Here is a 13,195-nt window from a genome sequence, read left to right on the forward strand (position 1 = left end):
GCTGTCCCCTGTCCCCACACCTGTCCCCCAGCTCTGGGCAGGGTCCCACAGGTTTTGGCTCTGTCCCGCTGCAGGGCACAGCTGAGCCGTCAGGAGCTGCTGGGGACCCCCCATCCCTCCCACCCATGGGGACCCCGCTGGCCCCAAGGCCACGTGGCGCTGCCTGGGGGTGCTGGGCAGGGACAGGGCTGGGACCGGCAGCCAGAAGTAGCTGTGCCACCTCAACCCTGCCAGGGGGACAGCGGCAGAGCCAGGGGCTGGAGGGGACACCATCACTTCCTCGCCCAGGTCCTTGTCCCACAGGTTCACCGACCAACGGGGTGGGAAGAAGCAGAAATTCCTGGTGGTTTTTACAGTTTACAAGAGTTTATTCCACTGGTTTCTGACTTTAGTCCTACCGAGGGGGTGCTGAACAGTTACAAGCTCCTTCGGGTCAATTACAGCCAATCTAACGAACAAACAAACAAAGGGGAAAAAAAAAAGGAAAAAAAAAAGAAACAACTCAGAAAAACAATAAGAAAATCCACAACTTTTTCACGTGTCATTAAATATATTCATATATAATAACCATAATATATTAGTATGCATTGTAAAGAAACATCGCCCAAAGCAGTCTGCCATGGTCATAACTAAACAACATTTACAGTTCAAGATATTAACAGAAATAATAAAAAAAAAACTCAACAAAAAAAAACAACCCCAAAACGAACACAGGTTTGTGAGGGGATGAGGCGGGGGCGGGGAGGGGGCACGGACACGACGAACAGAAACGAGACCAAGCGACTTCTGTCGGGTGCTACAGTCAGTGATGATTGTTTTGGCATTTCAGCTGCTCTCCGAAGCCTCTCTGAAGGCACCACAGCCCCTTCCCAGCCACCCCACTGTCCTCGGGGTCCCCACTCCTGTCCCCAGGGCGATGGGTGGGCGCCGGGTTCTTCGCTGGCCAGAACGGGGTTGGTCCCCCAGAGCTGCCCCCCGGCCGTGCAGGTGTTTAGGGGGGCACCTTGTCCCTCTGGGTGACCTGGCAGAGGTGTCCTGGAGCTGTCCTGGAGCTGTCCTGGAGCAGGGGTGGCTGCAGGGAAGAGCTGCACCTCTGGACCCCGAAATGGGGCTGCTCTGCCCTCCCAGCAGAGGCTGTTCCAGTTCCACCAGTTCCAGCAGCAGCTCCTGCAGGTCAGGGTTACTGGGAGCGCATGAAGGGCACTGGGATGGAGTGAGGGGTTTTTCCTGGTCTGACTGGAAAGCACAAAACTCCAGCAGGGATGAAGGGACAGGTCCTGGTGGGACAGGGCTGGGGACTTCCCTCCGTGGCAGGATCTGGGCTGTTGTGCCAACTCATTTCCTTCGGAGCCCCGGGGCTGTGCCAGTGCCTGGAGGGGTCTGGCCGTGGGATGAGCGGGTGGGGGGTCTTCTGCAGCCTCCGAGACCAGTGGGAGCAGGGAAGGGGCTGGAGGGTGTCCCTGTGGGTGTTGAGGTGTCCAGGCTGTGCTGGGGAGGGCGGCTGTGCTTGCCAAGGGTGGACACTGGGAGTGAGCCCTGGGTGCCCAGGTGTGCTGTGGGCAGTTCCCCCGGCCTTTCCTTGCTGCTCTCCAGGCGGAGAACTGGCTTTGGGTTGGATCCTGTTACTTTTAGGCACCATTTGAAGGTCTCCAGAGGATGGGGACATCCCAGCTCCATGGGGATGTGCTGTCTCCAGCTCTGCTGGGTCCCTGGCAGCAGCTGGCATTGGCTGCAGGAGAGCATCCAAGTCCTGGTTTGGGGCTTTAAGCCTCCATTTAGACACTTGAGGTCAGATTTTATCCCTCAAAACTTGGTGGCTTCGCTTCCCTTGGCTGCAAAACCATTGGCTCTCCTTGAGCTCTGAGATAAGGACAACCAAGTCCATTTTGGGAAAGGGGAGAAAACACAGACTTGGAGCAGGGAGGGGGAGTTGCTTGATGTCCAGGGTGGGATTTTTCTCCTAATACCCAGATTAATTTTGGGGGCCTTGTGGTGGCAGGGGAGGCTCAGCAGAGCTGGGTCCCTCCGGGTGGTGTCTCCAGCAGCCCTGGGAGCCTCCTCTTTGCACCTATTTACATGGCTGCTCTGCTTTATGGTGGTTTATGTCATTATATAAATATTGTCAATTGCTATAAAACAAGGCCAAACCACTGGAAAATGTCATAAAAGAGATGTTTCCAAGTTTCCTAAAAGGAAAAATACCGGGGAGGTTTTGCTTTTCATAGCGACTAATGTTTGCTTCTCCTCCAGGTACCCGTCCTGCCTTCCCTGCCTTCCTGCCCCAGCTGTTCCCGGTCTGCATGGATGGGCTGGAACTGGACATCCCCATTCCCCATGGGCTGGTGTGGCATGGGGGTGACAACTCCGGAGCCCGTCCTGCCCGCAGGGTGCCCAGGGGAGGATGCTCCAGTCTGAGGTGAGGCGGCCTCCACTGTGCTCAGTGCATCAGTGACTGGAAATTGGGAATTTTGGATTGGCTGTTTCCCCCCCAGCAGGAGGAGCTCCAGGTGGGTCACACCTTGCTCCTGGCTGAGACCCCTTCCCTGGGCACTGCCCTGTGCGGGCTCTACCCCGGCCAAGCCTCAGAGCTCTGCACTGGCCCCGCTGCCCATGAGGGCACCCCCTGCTCCCCTCTTTGTCTCCAAGACTTTTTGCAGGGATGCTGGGGAGCTGCAGCTCCAGAGGGAGTGAGGGCAGAGCTGGTGTGGGCTTGGGAGAGCTGCCCGAGTCTGGGAGTGAAACCAGTGGCCAGCCAGCACCTTGGTGTCACCTGCAGGGATCTTCTACCATCGGAGGGCTCCTGGTGTGCTGACAGCAGCAGAGGGGACTGAGCCACAGTGGAGACTCAGGGACTGACGTTGGCAGGATCTTCCAGGGCACTTATGGGATCTGGATGCCAACTCATTTTTTGTCAGCTCTGGGTGTTTCCTTGGGGATCCTGGTTATGATTCTTTGCCTGTGAATGGGTGGCTGGCAGGCGACAGGGCACCAGTGGGCTCACACTCCTTCAGTGTGGTGGGGGCAGCCTCCTCAGCGCCAGGGGCTGAGCACGGAGCCATTCCCAGAGTTAGGCACAGCAGGAAGTCACCCACCAACGTTGTCCCCTCTTGGCTGTGCCTAAAGTGGACCCAGAGCATCAGCACAGCTGGAGACCTCGGCCGCCCCAGGCACCATCAGTGGGTGGTGGCCACGGCTGTCGATACCAAAGCCCTCCAAGACCCCGCCCATCGATCCTCGGGTCTGTCCTCAGCAAAAGTCTCGGTTTAGTTTCCTCTACAAGAACTGTCTCGGTCAGCCTAAGTTGCAAATACGTATTTTGGGGATGGGGAGTTAATTTCCAGCGGTGCTGTTGATTAGTTTCTTACAGGGTGGACGTGCCCATGCCGTGCTTTGGAGGCAGCAGATGTTGGTGGCTGGAAGGCAGTTTGGTGGCTCTGAGCTCTTCAGCAGCGGGGCAGGAGGGAGCTGGGGGGCCCCGGGTGCCGCACACCCGCATCCCACGCTGGGTTCTGTCCATGTGTGTGTGATCTGTTTTGTTGGGTTCTGTTGGGTCCTGTTGGGTCCTGTTGGGTCCTGTTGGATCCTGTTGGATCCTGTTGGGTTTTGTCTTCCCTGGAATACGAGGTGCAAGCCCAGCACCCCCCAGCCGTGCTCAGTGTCCCCCTGTCCCCCCAGCCCGCCCTGGCAGCCGGTCCCTGCCCGCCCCAGCTCTACACAAAGCAGCATGCACAGTCAGTCTCTCCCTCTCCTCCTCCTTTAGGCTTTCTTACACTTCCCCTTCTTCTCCCGCTGCTGGAACTTCCGGAGCCGCCGGGCCCACGTGTCCCGCCACTGGATCACCAGGCTGGTTTTGTCCGCAATGATGCCGCTCTGGTCGGGAGAGTCCTCGTTGTTGCCCAGCAGCAAATACTTCTTCATGGGCTTGATTTTGGGGCACTTGCAGGCTATGTCCTTGGAGTGGATCCACAGGGTCTGGTCTCCGCGCCGGATCCGGTTGCTGCCTTGTTTGTAGACAGAGATGATGTTCACCGTGAACTTCCACCAGTCCGCGTTTTTTTCCGCCTTCAGGATGTGGATCTGGACAGCTGGAAAAAAACAACACACGAGGCAAGAGAGGAAAAGGTGTTACTCTTTGAGCTGGTGAGGAGAAAATGAACTCCAAGCCTTACCTAATACGCTGTGGGAGGGAGTTTGTCTCCAGAGCCCAGGCTGGGGCACAGCAGCCAAGGGTTTTGGTGCCCCAAAACTCTGTCCCCAGGCCACCCCCAGGAGCAGGAGCAGCTGGTGCTGCATCTGAGGGTCTCAGCAAAGCTTCCAAGACCACCACAGGCTTGGGAGATGCTCTCCAGCTCTGAGCTTGGCAGAGTCACTGGAGCACCTCTGCAAGTGCTGAATGGCAGCGCTGGGCTCCAAGGAGATCTCCTGGTGTCCTGGCAGAGGACTGGGAGACCACCAGCTCCCACAGCAGGACTGGGGTGGGAGGACAACCGTGATCCCTACACAGGGTGGTGATGCTGCTGCTGCTGCTGCTGCTGCTGCTGCTGCTGCTGATGTTCTCCAAGCCCGTGGCTGATGCTGTGTAACCTCCTCTGTAGCCATGGACTGAGGAAACCTCAGCCCTCCACCAATGCAGCCCTTGGTCTTTCCTGGAATAGGGCTAAAAATCAGCTTCCAGGAAAACACCTTCCCCAGGCAGGGCCTGCCCACCCTGCTGGGTTTGTTTGCTGACTGTGGGACGAGGAATCCCCAGCAGCAGAGACAGAGGGAAATCCCAGGTGAGGATGGCCTGGCTGGGAGAGCAGGCAGGGAGAGCCCGAGCTCTGCACAGGCTGCTGCAGCACAACCACAAAGGGCTTTTTTAGCCAAATCATTGAGCTGCTCCCTTTTTCCCCACTCTTCCCTCCATGCCCTGGGAGCTGTAAACCCCTGCCCATTCACCTGCCTGGCTCAGCTCCAGTGGGGCCAATCCTGTTTGTATAAATTAACAGAGGCAGAATAAACTCCCCCAAACCCCAGGGAAAACTCTCCCATTTGCCTTGTAACAGTTTTCCCCCCCGGGCTGGTGGTGGAGGAGCATCCCCCTGTCTCTAAACCCAAGTGATTCCAGGCTCTGGGAGGAAGCAGAGCTCTGCAGCCCAGCACAGCTTTTTAACACGTTGCAAAATATATGGGGTATTTTTTTTCAGAGCATGTCATGGAGGCCAGATGCTTTCATTAAAAAAAAGGGAAAAAAGGGAAAAAAAACAACCCTCAGCTCTGACCGTGTATTTCCCTGTCTGGTGTGAAGGTAACAAAATGTGAGGAGTAGCCAATTTTTATTTTTTGGAAACAAATCTTTCCAAAAAAGCTTAAACCTTTGACCTGCCTGGGTCCGCACTGACAAAATGGAGAAAATGAATGAAAAGGAACCGGAGAGAGGTGGTTACAGGAAACTCTGCTCTAAAACACACAGTCTGTATTTTTTTTTATGTCAAGGCCCCCGTCTCTTATTTTTTCCCTTTTTATTAATGAAGTGGAAGGAGTGAAAGCTTTGAGGAAGGCTTGGCTGGCGCAGCCACAGCTGCCTGCCCTGACAGCCAGATTTCTGCCCATAGCTTCCCATCCAGGACGCTCAGTTCCTCCTGAGCCGGGTTTTGGAGCCCAGCTTTGGTGGTGTTTGCCTGGGTATTTCAGAGGTGGGATGGGATCAGCGCCTCCAGCATCTCCCAGGGAGCACAGGGTGTGCAGAGAGGCAGAAATGGGCCAGGATGAATTTTTGGAAGCACCCAAGCTGGCTCCCCTGGGGAAATCCCCAGGGATTTAAAGGCTCCCTTCCCATGAAGGAGGTTTCAGTCCCTTCCTGGTTTGGGGTAAGGGACTTGGCTGCCTCTGCTGTGCCCCTGCAGTCCAAAGCTGGCTTTGGGGCTTGGTTGTCCTTCACTTGCCATCTCCTGGGACAAAGCTTGGCTATGTGGTGAGCTGCTCTCACTTGGCTGATGTTCCCATTAAACCCCTGTGCTCAGGACTGTCCCTGTCTCTGCATCCCTGGGAAAATATCCCTGGGAAAACACCCCTGGAAAAACATCCCCGGAGAAACCCCTGGGGCAGCAGATGGGAGGATGTGATGGGGGGTGATGGTTACTCATGGGGATGGTGCTCCCCTCGCTGGGGTCCCCTGGGAGCAGGTGGTGTCCTGGAGCAGGAGAACAAAGTCAAAGGGGCTGCAGCTTCCACAGCTCCAGCTGAGGCTGGTGACACTGGTTTCACTGAGAATGGGCTCTGGTCCAGACTGGTGACATTGGTTTCAGCAAGGAGAGGATCCAGTCCAGCTCCAGACACCGCTGGTGCCTCAGGGCTGCCTGTGCCTCCTGCCTGCTCCTCCCTGAGCTTTGCAAACTTTGGGCAGCTGAGCCCTGGGGGAAATCTGGGGCTGCTGCACCCCAGGCACTCCCAGAGATCCAGGGATTTTCCTCCAGGTTCACTTCCCTGCACCCTGCTCTGGCAGCAAACGGGCCTGGGGAGGTGGGGGACAGCTGGGGGACAGCTGGGTCCCCGTGAGGGCAGCGGCTGCCCCAAGAACCACATCCCGCCTGACACCGACACCTGAGCCACAAATCCCACCTAGCTGGTGCCTTCTCCGTCTCAGCACCTTATGGTTCTTTGCAAGAAGAGGGTGGCCGAGTGGTCCCTGGGCTGTGGGAGGGGACAGAGGGGCCCCAGTCCCCTCCTGCATCCCCAGAGCTCAGGGATGCTCCTGGCTCCTCAAGGCCTGGCTGGGAGCCTCCAGCCACAAGAAAGCCCCAAAGGCTGGGAGCTGGAGATGAAAGCCCAGGGAGGGATGGTTTGATGTTAATGAAAACAAAACCCAGCCCAAAGCCTCAGAACAAGGTTTGAGGGCAGCTGCTGAAGGCGGAAAGCAAAGCAGCGCCTTGCAGCATTCAGGGATCGTGAGTCAGGGCCCCAAAACTCCTGAGGCTGTCATGAAAAGAGGGAGGCTGGGGAAAACCTAATTATTTCATTCTTTTTTTAATTTACATTTGGGGTTTTTGATAAATCTCCGGAGTTCAAGGCTTCCCCTGCTAAGGCTGACTCAGGGCTGGGCTGCAGGGGCCAAATCTGTGCATGCTGCTGTGGAATCCCGGAACATCACACGTATCCCATGCACAGACCTGTCTGTGGGAGCTGGAAATTTGGGGGGCATCCTTGTGCTGGCCCCTGGGAAAGATCCCGAGGAGCAGCAGTGGGAACAGAGCGGTTTGAGGGTGTTCAATACGGCCAGGTGGCAGGGGGTGCTGGGGACAGCGGGGGCAGGCACAGATGTCCCGGTCCAAGGCAGGGTTTTCCAAAGGCTTGGCTCCCCTCTCACTGCACAAGTGGAGTGGAGTCCATGTGGATTTTATTCCAACCAGCAGCAAAAGGTGACCCCGACACCATCTGGGTTTGGGAATGTAAAGGGCTGGATCCTCGCTGGAGCAAAGACTTAAAATGGGATTTTTTTTCCCCCTTTTTTTCAGTTTTTAATTTATTTGGCGGCAGCTTTGCCTCGCTCCGGTTGCCAATTTCCTACCGGTTCAATATTGGAGATTTATGAGCCCTAATCCCGGCCGGCCTGGGTGTGCCCTGGTGCTGGGGGACCCCTCACTGTCCCGGCCCTCCCTCAGCACGTGGCTGCAGCCGGGCTTGCCCCGCTCCGGAAGAGCATTTCTCCCTTCAGTGCCCACCTTCCCGGGCACTGAAGGGGCTGTGAGCGCTGGGCTTGGTGCTTCCCCCCTGCCTTGGCGTTTTTTGGGGGATTCAGGTTTTTCCTCCCCCCTCCCTCCCTCTTTTCAAGCTGCCTTTTGAAAATACGTTTTGCTTTTTTCCAGCAGCCCCTGCCAAGCTCCTCTCGACAAAGGGGGTGACTAAGAGAAGGCTCCACTGAAGGAAGGATTTTTTTACTTTTTTTTTCCAAGAAAGGGCAAAGTGAGCAGATGATCTCACCTTTCGGATGAGGATTCTGTTCCTCACCCCCATTCCCTCCCCAGTGCTGGGATGGGGACCCAGGGCCGGCATGGGGGCGATGCCTGGGACCACAGTGCTGGTACAAAATCGTCCCAGCATCATCTGGGCAGGATCGGGCCCTGCTGCAGCACAGGGAGCTCAGAATCGGGGCAAAAGGGAGATGTAAAAGCTCCAGATTTCCTTTACCACAGTCGCACCCCACAGAGAATGGAAAAAGCCCCAAAATCGGGCTGAAAACGTGGCACCTGAGGGAGTAATGGATTTTCCCGCATCACCTGGATCAGCATCATCTGCTCTCATCAAATAATCCCCTCTCCTTTTGGGAATCTCTGCCCTCCGTGGGTTCAGCAGAGATCCCTTCTGCTTCCCCGGGATTTCACTGCCCCCACCCCAGCAAACCCCTCCTCTCTCCCTGCTTTTCTGGGAGCTGAGTGACCCTGCGCTCCCCCACGCAGCCAAAATAAACCCAGAAAAAGCTTTTCTGCCTCTGTTCCTGCCTCCCCCCTCCCTGAATCTCCCAGCCTGCCCTCCCCGCGTCCTGTTTCACTCCAAATATTTGCACCCAAACCCATCTCGCGGGAAAAAGCCCAAATTAAAATAAAAAGAAAAAAAAAAAAAACACAAACCCGACAAAAACAAACAGATACGAAAAATAAATAAGGGAAAATATCCCCTTTGAAAGGCTGAATGAAACGGGGAGCTAAAAAGCCCCATTGAGGAGCGCGGGGCGGATGATAGCTCCCGATTGAGCCTGCGGGAGAAGGAACTCTGTTCAAGCTAATTAGGGCCTTTTAGGACATTCAGCCCAGCGATGCCAGCAGAACGGTGAGGAAAAGAGCCTCCTAATTGGCTTCCTGCTGGGGTGTCAGTCCCAAAGTCTTTATTATCCCTCCCTGCACCTTTTCAACCCTTTCTTCCCTCCCTGGCCCTGGTGAAAGCCTGGGCTGCCCCGGCACCGCTCACCCTGCTGCCTCACCGCCATGGTTTGTCCTCCAAAAAGCAAATTTGCCGTGGCTGTGGGGCTGGTTGGGGCTGTGGGGGACCCTTCATGGCCAGGAGGGTCGGGTGGGAGCGCCCCAGTTCCAGCACTGGGACAATCTGAACCCCTCACCTGAGCCAGCCCCAGCAAGCGGCTCTGGCTCGCTTGTGAAGCCGCAGGGGTGATGCTGAGTGAGAAAAGAGAAGGGGAAAGCTCCTTCAGCTCCCCTACTCACTGCTCCAGCGGCATCTCTTCCCTATTCATTGCTCCGGGGGTATCTCGTGCCTGAGACACCTCCTTGAGCCACCCACACTGCCCTTTGGAGAGCTCAGCCCTCGGGAGATTCTGGAGAAGCCAGGTGGGAAATGAAGGGATGCACATCCACGTGCGGGAAAAGTGCATCGTATCAGCCAGCAGAGAATCCGGCCACAGGAAAACCCCACGGCTTTATCACCTGGGCTCAGCCTCACTCCTGTCCTGAATAACCCCATCTACAACCTGAACAACCCCCAGCAGCTTCTCATGTGCCATTAAACTCTTTTATCCAAGTTATTTATCCAAGTTTATTCCTTGGGCCTTCCCAGCACCTGATGAACCTCCAGCAGCCCCTACAGGCATGGCCTTGCTGGACAGGGACCACGATCATGCCCCAGCTCACCCTTGCCAAGGATACTCACTATCCATTTTGCCCCATGGATAATAAATGGGAATGCAAATAAAACCTTTGCCTCCAAGCCCTCCTCCTTCCCCTGGGCTCCCAGGGAGGTGCCAGAGCACAAAACCAATGTGGAGCATCCCTTGGCCGGCTCCCCCTGGGGTCACCCTGCCTTTGTCCCGCATGGACCCAAGTTAGAAACAACCCCAGGAGCAGAGAGGAGCTGAGGGAGTTCGGGATGTGCCTGCTCCGAGCCGCTGCTCTGAGGCAGAGCTGTAGAAGGATTCCCAGGGCCTTGAGTACCAGTAAGGATTCCAGAGTCTCCTGGCTTGTCCCAGGGCTGCACCAGCCTCTGAAGTCGCCTGGGAATGTCAGGGGATTGGATCCAGGTGACAGGGAACTGCTTGCTGTTCATCCCCACAGCAAAGGGCAACCTTTAAAAGCTGTGGCACAGAACAGCACGGTGAGAGGAGAGGGGACGTGGTGTCATCCTAACCCAGAAGACAGTGGGAAACACTTGGAAAAGATGAGTCTCCTGCAGATGCTGAGAAAACCCCCAAATCAGGGTCCACAGCGTGCTCATCCCAATTCCCCGAGTGACACACTGCTCCACCAAGCATCGCCGCCCCGGGCTGCCTCTCCAAACCTGGCAGAAACCATTCCCAAAATTGCTCACATCCCAGCACTGCTGTGGCTGGGACCCAGGCTGGGCTGGGTGGGCTTTGGGACACCCCGAGGGGATGGATGCTCCTGCCCCGCATCCCTTTGGCACCGCTCCTCCCTCGGACGGGGGACACTCACCGTAGTCTTTCTTACAGTACTTCTTCATGTTGATCTTCAGCTTCCCCTTGGAGGCTTTGCAGTATGAGTCACAATCTGCACGCAGAGAGGGGGAGGGCAAGAAAACATTAACAAAACAAATTAGCCTTAAAATGAAGAAAGGGCTGGGGGAAGGGGGGACGGCTCAAAGCTGCAGCCTGCCATGAATAAGCAGCGTGCCTGTGATATCCATCTGCCAGAGCCCGATTGGGTCGTCGGAGGGGGCATTGAGAAAGCCCTTCCTTTCTAAAGAAAGCTGCTCACAAAGGAGCCCATCCTCCCTCCCGCCCGCCTCCCCCCGGCCCGGCTTCCCCGGGCCGCTGTGTCTTCCTGGGAGACCCCGGGGGCCTCCCTTATTGTGCCACCCAGAGCTTTTGAGAGCCACACAAATTCCCCCTGTTCTCCAGCTCCCAACTGGAGCCCGCCCGGAGCCCACAGAGGCCCCATTGTCACCCCTAACCCGGGCCAGTGTCAGCCTTTGGCATTCATTGCCGGCAGATTCGGGCTGGGGTCAGCCCCCCACAATGCGGGTCAGAGAGGAAATTAGCAGCCCATGAAGCATTAGCAAAGCCTTTTGGTGTCCACTCTACTGAAGTGTGCAAATAAAATACCCCAGTAGGAACATCTCGTTTCTAATGGGCCCGCACTGCTGGGACACGCTGGCCCAGCCCGGGTGGAGCAGGGCCCGGCAGGAGCCTGGCACAGCCCCCTGGCACTGCCATGGCCTGCAGCCCGCAGGGACGCTGAGCCCTGCCCCGGGAGCTGCTGCCCCTCCAGTGGGTGGGCAGTGCCCTCCGGCCACTTCAGGAACGTCCCCGTGGCACCGCGGCCAGGCCAGTGTGGCTGGAGAAGTGCCATCCCCATGCCAGCTGCCAGGATCGGGCTGGGCTCGTGGTTGTGCTGTCCATGAACATCCACGGCTCCTCAGCACCCGCGGGTGCCAGAGAGAGGCCCCCAGCAGCACAGAATCCCCTAATTCAGGGGACAAGGACACATCTGTCTGCAGCAGGAGGCCTTGGAGGCCTCCATCCCTCCCAGCACCATCCTTCCCCAGCCGCTGCTGGAGCACAGGTCTGGGACCTGCTGAAGTGCCCCAGAGGAGCCCCAGGGGGGTTGCTGGGAAGCTGGGAATGCTGCTGGCATCCCATGGCCAGCACACACTGGGTGCCAAGACCATGAGGAACCCCCTCAGCAGCAAACCCTGTTAGCCATGTGTGCCCCAGCCCCTCTCAACGTGGCCATGCAGAGTCCCCATCTGAGCCCCATCCTCCTGCCCCATGGCTCCCTGCTGCTCCCACTCCTCAGGAGAGACCCTCAGGAATACAAGGCTTCATGCTCTTCCAGCATGACCCAGCCAGGGCCAAACCCAAACGCTGTGATTTCCTCCTGCAAGAGCCCCAGCTGAGATCTCTGCCCAGCTACGGCCCAGCCAAGGCCCCTCCAAACCCTGAAGACTCGGGGCTTCCAGCCACTGATGCCTCCCATTTGTTTTTCTCATCTAACATTCTGAACATCAAGTAAAACTTGAATTGCACTGGGAAAGGAGTGGATATTCCATAAAAACTGTAGCTCAGTGGATGGAGATTCGCTGGCAAAGCCCCAGCCATGCCCACGTGGCAGGATGCCACCACGCAGTGGGACGTGGCTGCCTGGTGTCACTGAGCTCAGGGAGCAGAAACATTCCTGATCCAGTGCACTGTAAGATGTTCCTGGCCATAAACATTGAAGGAAAAGTCTCTAAGGGAACTGAATGTCTGTGGAGTGACCTAAGAGCCCAGGGAAGCTTCTCCTGAGCTTTTTGGGGGAAGCAGGGAATGCCAAGGGACAGACAGGCCATCGGCTGCTCTGCCAGGCTGCTGGCACTGCTCTGCTCAGTCCAGGCTGCTGATGTCCTCAGGACACCAGTGTGGCTGTGATAAACCTGGTGATGGTTGTCCCTGGCACAGAAATCCTGGAGCTCTGTGGGTATCCACTGCTGCTGTCCTGGGCAGCGCAAGAGGTGACACAAGGACAGGTGGGCAGTGAACAGTGGAGCGGGGACAAGCTTGGAAGCTCTGGCTGCACATCCCTCCTGCCCTGGCCAAATCCAGGACACACTGGCCAGCAGCTGGCCCCGAGCACTGGGGTGGGCAGCAGCTCCCACCTGCACATTCATGGCTCAGTCCCACAAGGGATCTCCAGCAGCCAGGCTGGCAGAGCCCGCCTGGAGCAGATCCTCCCGCAGCCCTACTGCTCTGGGATCCAGGCCAAGAAACAGCAATCAGAGACACCATTGCTCTGGAGTGCAGTCCAGAACCCTCACAAGAGCAACCCCAAGTCACCTCAGCAACCTCTCCCCACAGAAACATCCCTGAGCACAGCCAAGCTCCCCATGCCTGCACCATGACAATTCCACTCTGCCTGAGATGACAGGAATCCATCCCGGGGCTCTCTGCCAGCCAGGGAGGCTGTGGGGTGAGAGGACAGCACTCAGCTGCCCCCCACACCCTACAGGACAGCACCCCATGCCCACAGCACCCACGGCCTCTGCTTCGGCCAGGGTGACAACCAGGGGATCAAGACACCCAGCTCCAGCCAGGGCTGACCCTGCTTTTCCTGAACACAGCCCTGTCCTGCCCTGTCCTTCTCTTCCTCGTTCCCCAGCCCCACGGGCTGTGCCAGAGCCTCAGCTGGTTTGAATTGAGCTGGCCTGGCCAGAGCCAGCTCGTGTAAATCACTGGGAATCACCAGCACTGGTTTCTGTGGGTGGGGGATTTTCTCCA

The 13,195-nt window shown here is 57.1% G+C and overlaps 1 protein-coding gene across 1 annotated transcript in view; it reads right to left on the reverse strand.

The window, feature by feature from the left end:
* Positions 1 to 344: 344 nt before the first annotated feature.
* Positions 345 to 13,195, reverse strand: part of NTN1 (netrin 1) — an 87,668-nt gene continuing 74,817 nt past the window's right edge. The window contains exons 5-6 of the mRNA XM_042022101.1: positions 10,416 to 10,490; positions 345 to 4,085 (exon numbers count right to left, since the gene is read on the reverse strand). Coding sequence (XP_041878035.1) covers positions 3,757 to 4,085; positions 10,416 to 10,490 — 404 coding nt within the window. The 3' untranslated portion in view covers positions 345 to 3,756. The remainder of the gene's footprint in view (positions 4,086 to 10,415; positions 10,491 to 13,195) is intronic.

The sequence above is a fragment of the Corvus kubaryi genome, unplaced genomic scaffold, assembly GCF_017639235.1.
Source record: "Corvus kubaryi isolate FWS band 111438036 unplaced genomic scaffold, C.kubaryi_AGA036_p1.0 37187, whole genome shotgun sequence".
In the NCBI taxonomy this organism is placed as follows: domain Eukaryota; kingdom Metazoa; phylum Chordata; class Aves; order Passeriformes; family Corvidae; genus Corvus; species Corvus kubaryi.